General features: G+C 47.0%; 1 protein-coding gene and 1 pseudogene across 1 annotated transcript in view; both read left to right on the top strand.

Moving 5' to 3' along the window:
- The first annotated feature begins 213 nt into the window (after positions 1 to 213).
- Positions 214 to 10,612, top strand: part of LAMA1 (laminin subunit alpha 1) — a 123,199-nt gene continuing 112,800 nt past the window's right edge. The window contains exon 1 of the mRNA XM_088833522.1: positions 214 to 286. Within this exon, the coding sequence (XP_088689648.1) occupies positions 214 to 286 (73 nt within the window). The remainder of the gene's footprint in view (positions 287 to 10,612) is intronic.
- LOC129549921 (U4 spliceosomal RNA) lies at positions 6,514 to 6,589 on the top strand (annotated as a pseudogene).

The raw sequence follows: 10,612 nt of genomic DNA, 5'->3' as shown, positions 1-10,612 counted from the left end.
GGTCTCCGATCCGGGGAGGTCTCCGCGGGGAGGGGTCTCCGGGTAGGGGGCAGGGTCTCCCGCGCGGGCTGCGGGCGGTGGGCGGGGCCGGGCGCCGCGGAGGTCGGCGGGGGTGTGTCCGAGGGGCCGGCGGGCAGCGCAGTCTCGCCCTCGGCGGAGTCCCCGCGCGCGGTCGCCGCTTTCACCCCGGAGCGACCCGAGCGCGGCGGCGAGATGCGTGACGGCGGCGCGGGGCTGGCGCTCCTGGCCTCGCTGCTCTGGGTCTCCGCGCAGGGCCAGCAGAGAGGTGAGCCCGGGTCGCGTCTCGGTCCCCAGGCGGCGGGGGACTGCGGGACAAAGCCCCACGCCTGGCCGCGCCGAGGTCGGTGTGCGCATCCGCCTTCACCCCCGGCCGGGGATCCGACACGTGGGTCTCCCGCGAAGTCCCTGGAAAGGTCGCCGGGCAGGCGGGAGAGGGCCGGGGGCGCACTCCAGACGGATGCGGCCCCCTCCTCGGCGCCTAGGGCTCTGAGTCCCCGGGTCTGCCTTGGCGACCCGGGGGCCCCAGTGGAGAGCCGCGCGGGCCTGGCTGTCGGTCCGGGCCGCGGCGGGCAGGCGGGCGGGGAATGAATGGGAAAGGCGTCCGCGGAGCACCCTTACCGTCAGGCGGCAGAAAGCCGGTGTCCGAGACCCGGCAAAGGGGGGTCCCTGGGCCACTCACGGAGGGTGGGCGCGCGGGGAACGCACGGGGAGGCTCAGGCTTGGGGACCCGCCGCGGGCGCCTCCCAGCCACTCTGGGTGCAGGCCCCGAGGTGGCCGAACCGGCCGTTCCGCGCCCAGAGTAGACCGCGGTCACTTAGGGGTGAGGGAGCGCGGGCTCGGATGCCTGGCAACCTCGCGGGGCAGGGTTGGCCAAGAGCAGAGATCCGCGGCCAACTTTCAAAGCGTCTGTCACTGCCTGGGAGGACGAGAAGCCCTCCTCCCCTTTCTGCGGACACTCGTGCCCCGCTCTCCCCAGAGACTAAGCCTTCAGGGCGCCGCTTGTTGGCTAGGAGGTCACGAATATGTCTTGAAAACGTCTATGCAACCTGTGACCCCCGGCACACTCCCAAAGATAAACGTGTTATTCAAAACCCAGGAAGGAGCAGGTCAAAAGTAGGGAAGCGGAGCGCACAGCACCCGCGTGGGAAAGATGCGTGTTTGGCCTCTTGCCCAGCTGTGCGCCCCGCAGCCAAGGGACCGTCCTTTTCCCGGGCGCATTCGCGGGGGACGCGCTGGACCGGAGAGGGCCGACCGGACTTTGAATGGCTGCGCGTCCTCTCCGCGCGCGGCCGGGCAGGGATGCAGGGAATTTGCATAGTTAGCCTGCAAAGAAAGGGGCCGGCCTCGCGGGAGAGCGGGCTGCTACTCTGCAAGCTGAACGCCTTTCTCTGGCATTGCTGACAGTGAAAAGCCTGGTTTCCCACAGGCTGGAGGGAGAGCAGCTGGACTCAGCTTTATTGTTCTAAGAATTGAAAGTCCTGGTCTAGGGAGATGCCCGGAATGTTTTCCGCGCCCCTGCGGGCGCAGCACTTGGCCTTGGCGGCTGTGAATGGTGTTTGGAGAAAGTGGGACCCCGTGGGGCTTTCCTGCTTTAAGATGCTACGGAAAACCACCCACAGCGGGAGGGCCTTTGAATCTGTCACACTGCCTTCCAGATTTGCAACCCCCACCTCATCAACCATCACTCTCTTTACAGGCGCCTTTGAGGAAGTTTTCACTTTTTAAAATACAATTTGGGGTCCCATGTATATAGCATGAATGAGCAGTGAAATAGTATCATTAGCTCATAATGCAATAATGAAATAATTCAGACTAGCATCATCAGTGAGCTAGTTATCTGGTACTCATATATATATACATATTCAGAACAATCATCCGATAACTTTTAGATTATTCGGAATTCTATTTTTTTTAAGATTGTTTTTTTTTAATGTGGACAATTTTTAAGTCTTTTTTGAATTTGTTACAACATTGCTTCTGTTTTATGTTTTGGTTCTTTTGCCAAGAGGTATGTGGGATCTTAGTTCCCCAACCAGGGTTGGAACCCACAGCCCCTGAATTGGAAGGCAAAGTCTTAACTACTGGACCACCAGGGAAGTCCCTTATTAAGAATCCTTTATCATTTCACAGCCTCTCTGGATTACTGTTACTTCTCTGGTGGCTCAGTGGTAAAGAATCCCCTGGCAATGCAGGAGACCGAGGGTTCGATCCCTGGGTTGGGAAAATCCCCTGGAGGAGGGGATGGCAACCCACTCCAGTATTTTTGCCTGGGAAATTCCATGGACAGAGGTGCTGGCAGGCAAAGAGTTGGACACGACTGAGTGCGCAGGCACGCACCTCATGATATGTGGCCCAATAACTCAGTTTCTTTGAGATACAACCTGTGTAAAGTGAGCTGTTCCTAGAAGTGCAAAATACTAGGTGGTACCTTTCTAACAATAATGTGTTAAGTCCACAGCTGGCAATTACATGGAATCACAGTTGCTTCACAGTTTAGTTCATCAAATCTTGTTTTGAACTGTTTTTCTCTTCTAAGTAAAAGTAGACAGTTCCAAGGATAAAGGAAAAACTCTCTTCTATGACCAGAGGAAATTTACTTCATTCTCATAAAGGATGTAGTATTCAAATTGAGCATATATGTGCTGCCCAGCAAAGCGTGCACCCGAATGGCTTTTAAAGGTGCATTTTTCTTCCCTGTAACTGTATTCCCCAAGTAAAAGCCAAGAAAAAAATACTAATTTTAGCAGTTGGAAACAAGGTTTGTGTAATAAAAACATCACTGCCCACCTCCTACGTATCCCAGACTTTGGCCCATTCCTTTTTTCTCTTCCACTTTTCCAGACATTAAATACAGAGCGGACATCTGTAGCTAATATAACATGATGGAGAATTCAAATGCAACAAGGATAGGAAATAAACACAAGCTGTTCCTTGGTGCTTTGCGCCACTCTTAGAATCACCAGTATCGGAACATGTTTACATGACCACTTATTTCAAGGTAATCATCCTTGAGACACAATTCTACAATTTTAGAATAACTCTTTCGTAAAGTTCTGTAAGTTCTCGTTATCATCTATAGTAGTTTTTGTGGGGGGAATAACAAGATATGCCTTTAAGCTTTAGATGTTTTATTCTTTGGCTTTATAAGTTGTGGGAGCTTGGGCAAGTTACTTAACCTCTCTGTGCTTTGGTTTCGCCATCTGTAAATGGGAGTAGTCATGGTTTCTCCTTGGAAAGACTGTTCATGATGGAATGAAAAGTGCTTAGAACAATGCCTAACCCTGGGGGGTAGCCCTCAATAAAACCATCTAAGCATCATTATTACTATTCTGGACATAACTACATGCAAATATAGAATATCACTTCTCTGCTATAGTCTCGAATTTAGAGTCTGGTTTTGGAGTCAACTTGAATTCAAACACCAGCTGCATTGCTTTGATGAGCCATGAGGTTGATTAAGTTTCTCAGCATCTCTGGATGTCAGCCTTCCTGATTTGTGAGACGGAGAGGATTGATGTGATTCAGTAACACAGGAGAATGTTGGCTCAGTGTTGGGTATGTCAGCATCACAGGCATGTGGTCCATGATGATGGTTTATCCGTGGCACCTGCACTGCATCCTCCCCAGCCTGGATCATCCTTCACTTGGGCGTTAAGACCTATTGACTTGACTTCCTGAAAACCTGTGCAATCCATCTCCATTATTTTGTCTCCACTGCTGACAAGGCTCAGGAACTGTTTGTCTTTCCCATGAAATGTTGTGATGGTTCTCTCACTGGGTCTCCCTCCTCCCCTGCTCTCCCTCCTCAGCACCATCACCATCATGATTTTTCTAGAAAAACCATCCTATGAGCTTTGACTGATGCCTCCCAAACTCCTCATAATGCACACACAAAAAATGACATTGGAGCATCCGATGGGACCAAAGGAGGAGTCTGGGATCCACTAGCCCAGAGCTCAGGGGCATTACCTGGGACCTCTGTGCCCCTATTCATAGTGACATGGGATGTTCAGTGCTGGACAAACCTCCCATTTAGGGCCTAAGCCCTGCAGAAACCTTCCTGATCCCGTCATTGCTGAAGTATTTATGACATGCCCTTCCCTGGACTGCTGGTGCTCTGGCCACTCACCGCTATTGTTGTCCTTATCTTGGTGGCTAAGCCAGTGGCTGGCCGATCGGTCTCACCCCCTGACCTGAACTTCCTGAGGGTGGGGGCTGTTTTATTCCCATCTTCATGTCTGTCCATTGCAAGTGTGTTCACTTGCTCAGTCATGTCTGACTCTTTGTGACCCCACAGACTAGCCCCCCAGGCTCCACTGTCCATGGAAGTTTCTAGGCAAGAATACTGGAGTGGGTTGCCATTTACATTGCTTTGCCAATGTCCCTGGTGGTTAATAGCCACCTGTCTTGTTGAGTCACGTTGACATTAATATCTTTATTTATGAATCAAGTAATTTCAAAAAATAGTTGTGAATAGGTAATCCGTGGTCGTGGTACAAAATTTAAAAAAGCAAAAACAAAACCCAAAAGGTGTATAGAAAAAAGTTAAGTCACCTACTTTTGAGGCAACTACTAATTTTAGTTTCTTGAGTGTTTCCCTTAGATGTCTCTTCTTGTAACTCTTAAAAGCAAGCTACTTCATAAAAACCTACTTCCCCCTGAGCACATCCTGATAGTATAAAGAAGGTACCGATTATTTCCTGACAAAACAAGAGACACTCTTCCCATCTCCACCTCCACTGCCCTCCCTCTCTCCTACTTCTTCAATATTCCCACTGCCGGATGCTAAATGCATCACTAATACACATATACACCTGTCAACTTTTCACTTTCCAACTTGTCCCTTTCAACGTGGCCTTTGACAGAAGGTGTTAGAGCCTTGTTTCCTAGATCTTTTGGATTTAAAAACTATAGCTCATTGATGGATTGCTTGACACTGCAGTCCTTCTGAAAGTATTGCTCACTGTAGCCTTCATGGGCTATTCCTGGAGCCATAAATAAAAAGCCATAAATATTTAAAATAATTTATTTTAAAAATAAATTTAGGTGATTTGTGATGTAGAGAGGTTAAGTCTGAGAAGAACACTATTAGAAGTTATGGATAATATGTTTATTTTTCTAAAAATTTTGGTTTATTGCTGGAACACCTATAGCAGACACAGGAAAAGTTAATTGTTAAAAATAATTCCTGAGGAATAAAGTTAAGCCTGCATCCTGAATACAAAGCTAAATGGAGATAACTAGAGAGAACTCCTGCTCGGAGATCTTAGCAGTAGTTGTTAGTGATATTCCTCAGAAATGTTAGGTTGAGCAAGATAAGCGACAGCTTCTCTAGCAGGGTGAATGTAACCTGCTTACATGCTTGCAAATAATTCTTTTACTTTTTTTATTTCTAAAATACTAACGTGCATCCATGCACAGCTGAGTAAATAAATGCATTTCAAAATTAATGGGGGGGAAAACTCCCTTATTAAAGTAATTTAGGTAAGGTTGCGAACTTGGGTTCTGTTGGGACATGCCTGCCAGGGAGCTATTTCAGTGTAAAATGCCACACTCTGGCTAGGTTCATTGCATCTTCACGTCCTCTATACTGAGGGTGATAGCCAGCGCCCAGAGTAACCGTTTCACAGCACAGACCCTTCCCCCGAGAGTCTTTGTTTTCTCAAGGCTGGATGGTGAGAGCTTTCTTTGGGACAGCTTGTTCCCATTTTGTGTCTTGCTTGGAGGCAGAAGATAGACAATAGGAGCAGTGAGATTCCAGACCAGCGCGGTGGATAGCTTTCTGCCTAGGTGAGCATTTACTTCAGAGGTTAATCCAGAAAAGATGCCGTGGAGACACATCAGATCCTATTTTCAGCGTGTGTGTGCATTTTTTTTCCTCCCCCTTTTTTTGATTCGACCATCTGAATCCTGAATCTCTTCATTCCTGAACTTATCTTTGAAGTCTGATCTGCTGGCCCAGCGGGCAGTGTGACTCCAGTTCTTGTGCCAGAGAGCCTCCTGTCTTGCTGGTGGGAATGTCAGATTTAGCCCCAGAAGTGTTTCTGGGAAGTGCCTGTCTTTTCCCATTCCCTGAAAGATTTCCTGCATTTTGTGTCATTGTTCTGTAACTTCCTGCCAGAGTCTCAGGAAACTCTACAATGTTCAAGAAGATGCTTAAGTTGAGCAGATCCTGTTTAGTTAAGAGGGGACATTTAGAAAGGAGAAGACCTCACCCCACGACACTGATTATTGTGCATCCCACATTTAAATGTCTTCTAATCTCTTTGTCACAGCAGGATTTTACTCAGCAAAAGTGATTATCTTGTTATCTCAGGCCCAGCACATGAATTCTTTCCTGCTCCAAAGACTACTTTTCCTGTTTCTCCCAGTTGATGGCATTCTTTTGGTCACCTTGGTTTCGTCTTCCACTCCTTTCTTTTCTTTTTTCTGTATTCTCCTTATCCAAATCGCCCCTCTCCATTTTTGTTTCTTCCTTTAAAAAGGCGGTCCAGCTTTGCGCACTGGCAGTATCGTAGCCAATGAGGTTTATCCGAGGCACGATTATTGCTAATTGAAAACTAAACAGGTGGTCCAGTGGGGACCTTCCTGGTGGTCCAGTGGTTAAGACAGCGTCTTCCAGTGGAGGGGGTGCAGGTTCGATGCCTGATCAGGGAACTGAGGTCCCTAGTTAGTCACTCAGTCATGTCTGACTCTTTCCCACCCCATGGACTGTAACCCACCAGACTCTTCTGTCCGTGGGAATCTGCAGGCAAGAATACTTGAGTGGGTTGCCATTCCCTTCTCCAGGGGATCCCCCTGACCCAGGGACCAAACCCAGGCCTCCTGCATTGCAGGCAGATTCTTTACCACTGAGCTACCAGGGAACCCCATAGTGCCTAAGGTGCAGCCAAAAATTAAATAAGTTTAAAAGGTCCCTGATTTTTTGGCCTTTGTTCCTCTTTGTGACACTGCAGATGATCACTGGCTGTTGAGATGACTATCACATGAGGGAGTTAGGACTTCTAGTAGGATGGAAACCTTATTCCTCTTTGGATGCCAGAGGTGGAAGGAATTTTACAATCAGCCTTCAAGATGGACCTTTTGCGATTCTAATTGAAATAGTTATTTCCAGAACTATCTCTGCCACTTGGCATACTTGCTGTCTCTGTTTCTCTGTCCAGGGGTGGGTATTCTTTCCCATCCTCAAAATTCCCATTGTCCATCCTTCAAACCCTTCCTCCTAAATCTCCAGCTCTGGCATTTCTGTCTTTTGTTTTTCTACACCATCTAGTTTTTCCAGCTCTTTACACCTCTGCCCTGACTTCGTGGCTGTACTTTTGTTCACTCTAGAAGTTTAGAGGTGGGAGAGTTCGAGATATTCATGAACTTGTGAGATGTCTTTGGGAACTCCACTGCTCTTGTTGTAAGGGAGCTGGCATAAAATCCTTGATACCTTCTTGGGCTCTGGAGTGATGTTTTCTTGTGGGATTGCTGTCATTTCTAGTCAGTTTTTCTCATTTTTCCCCTGTTTGCTCATTCATTTACCTTCTCAGCTTCATGGACTGAACAGGGTCCTCCTGTAGTGGGTCCTCCACCAGCCGGGCCCCAAGTCAGGATGTGTCCTGTGGTCCTTGCTCTCAGCAGCTTCCCTCATTCTGATTCCAAGTGGACATTCTTGATGGAGGAAGTCCAAGTGCGTATCTGGAAAGAAATATTCTCTATGAGAAATTATGGTGGAGGAATGGTTGGGAGAGTCAGGTAGCGCCAGTGGAAATTAGTGTCTATATTTTGCTTGCTTCTAGTCACATAAATTCATGTTGCAATGAACAGCAGCCCAGTGGTGGGCAAGGAATGGGGAGGGAGGGGAATTGAGCTCCTGGTGGCTTCCTCACCAAACTTCCTGTTGGGTGACATCTACTCCTCCAGGCTTCTCTTCTGTCTTGGAAACACACAGCTCACCTGTTTGCTGACTCCTCTGAGCCCTCACAGAGAGGGTACAATTAATACAGACATTTTCTCTCTGGGCTGCAGGTTTGATTTTAATCACATCAATGTGGAGGCCCCAGCCCCAGGGATTACAGCCTCTGTGGTCTCAGGTGAAGATTAGTCGTTTGCATTTTTAGGAGATCTTTTCAGTATTTGGCTTATGACTTCCCGCCTAGCTCCACCAGAAAAATAATAGCCATTTTTCCTTCTATATCCCCAACACCCACCCCTGTCACCCCCCACATACACAACAGACACACTACACACACACACCACATAACCTTACATATTCAAAAAGTATTTGTTGAGTTTCTAGAATGTTCCACACTCTGGTGGCCAGTGGTCCTTGAATCCCCAGAGCTATAGTCAAGCAGGCAGGAGAAGTACCTGAGGAATCCTACTACCTGTGTGCCTCAGCTCAAATGGAGGAATTTTTGTTTCTGAATGCCTTGACCACCACCATCGCCCAAGTTACTGCAGTAAAATAATGTCACTGAAAACAGAAAGAGAATGCTGGTTAAAAACACTGGTTATTTCTACTGCGCTGGGTTTTCCTTTAGTTTAAAGACAGTGACTACTCTATTGACTTCAGTCTTGTTTGCATTTGTTGACCATCTCTTGGAGTTATATTTTTATATAGAGTTTTTGTTCGAAAGAACTCTACCTGCCTGCGTTTGGAGGATGTTGTTTAAGTGGAAGACAGCTGTTCCCCTCCAGGCTCTTGGGGCTAAGCCAGCCTGGCCTTCTCAGGAACAGAACAAAGGCACACAGAATTTATGTCACAGATGGATTTTTGTTTGATAAAAATCACTTATTACTGAATGAAAGAATGGCCCATTCTCTCCAGAAATATGAGCAGAACATCTAGTATGCCTTTAGAGCTTCCCACTTTGTTGGTTTGTTTTAACCATTATAATTGACCAAGTTGAGTTGCACTTCTTTTTCTGTGGTCAAACACTCCCTGAAAATTTGTGCATGAGAGGGTTTACTGTAAATGACATGATTTCAAATTCAGTGTTCCAATAATTCAGAAATAATATTTGAAGGAATTGGCTAGATTTTTGATATATATTTCTGCACTCTCTGTTGCTCCGTTGATCCATGTGTCTATTCCTAAGCTAACTCTGTCTGGATTCCTTTGGCTTTGTAGTAAGTTTTGAACTAGGGGGTGTAAACCATTCCACACTGTTGACTTTCTCTAAATTGCTTTGACAGTTCTAGGTCCTTTGCATTTCCATTAGTGTCAGCTTGTCAATTTCTACAAAAGAGACGGCTAGGATTTTGGTAGGAATTAGAGTGAATCTGTAGATCAGTTTGGGGAGAAGTGCTGATAATGTTGAGATTTCCTGTCTATGTATAAGAAGCATTGTCATTTGTTTTGATATGATTTCATTTCTCTCAGAAATGTTTCATAGTTTTCAGTGTATTGGTCTTAAATTTCCTTTGTTAATTTTTCTTAAGTGTTTATTCTTTTTCAGTAAAAAGTCTAGGATGTATGGAGAGCTGATCTGGCCCTTCTCTGATGCCCATAAGTATTAATATATGTATAAATGAATCACTTTGCTATATACCTGAATCATTGTAAGTCAAATATACTCAATTAAGAGAAAAGAGAAGTTGTACATAAATGTGGCCTGTTTGAGAGTTACCTGTTTATGTGGTCCAGCCTGGGTCTTGATTTCCTCATTACTAATGTGCAGAAATAGACTAAATTTTGCCTGACTGTTTTATTTTAATGAATATATAGGGAAGAATTTTTTAAATGAAAGAAAATTAATATTGTTGTCATTCAGTCGCTAAATCACGTCTGAGTCTTTGTGAACCCATGGATTGTAGCACTCCAGGTTTCTCTATCCTTCACTGTCTCCCAGAGTTTGCGCAAACTCATGTTCATTGAGTCTGTGATGCCATCCAACCATCCTTCGTTGCCCGCTTCTCCTCCTGCCCTCAATGTTTCCCAGCATCAGGGTCTTTTCCAAAAAATAACTTGAGAACCCTTAAATTTAATCAGACAAGGTGGGGGGGGGGGAGGCGCCAAGGCCACTGCTGCATCCTTGACCTTCCCTGCATCTCTCCAGATGTTTTCCTCACTAGGATGGGGAGACTTCCCCTCCTTCTGAGAATGGCCCTGTTTTGCTAAGATCCTCTCCTCTCATCTGTCACCTAGACCTGGACTGTCTCCTGGAAGCTCAAATGCAAGATCCCAGGGTGGTCAGGGGATGTCCTCTGCTGTGCTGTCCCCTCTGGCCCGCCCCCTCCTCCCAGCTGTGCAAGGCCCTCCCCAGGCCTCTGTGAAAAGACAGCGGGTCAGAACACCAGCAGCATCAGGACACGATGAGCTGAAAGGGCTGGATCTCTGTCAGCATTAGGCAGGGAGGGTACGTAAACTTCTTTACATTTTAATATCCCTGAAGCCTTTCACTGTGCCTTCAACAGCATCCTTTTCAGTATGGATGAACTCACCAGGGGCAGCACCACTCGGATGAACAGGGCTAAGGAGTCAAGACCCTGGTTTGCTTTAATAGCTCGCCTGGTTGACGCATAGGGGACCTTGTTCCTATGTTACGTCTTTCAGTTTGGAGGCCTTGACCTTTTTTCCTTCTTTACAATAAACCCAAGGCCC

This window comes from Moschus berezovskii, chromosome 28 (genome assembly GCF_049115385.1).
Source record: "Moschus berezovskii isolate FMDL1 chromosome 28, NW_MosBer_1.0, whole genome shotgun sequence".
NCBI classification, from domain to species: Eukaryota; Metazoa; Chordata; class Mammalia; order Artiodactyla; family Moschidae; genus Moschus; species Moschus berezovskii.
The sequence above is the reverse complement of the archived record's forward strand: the minus strand, read 5'-3'. Positions and strand labels throughout refer to the sequence as shown.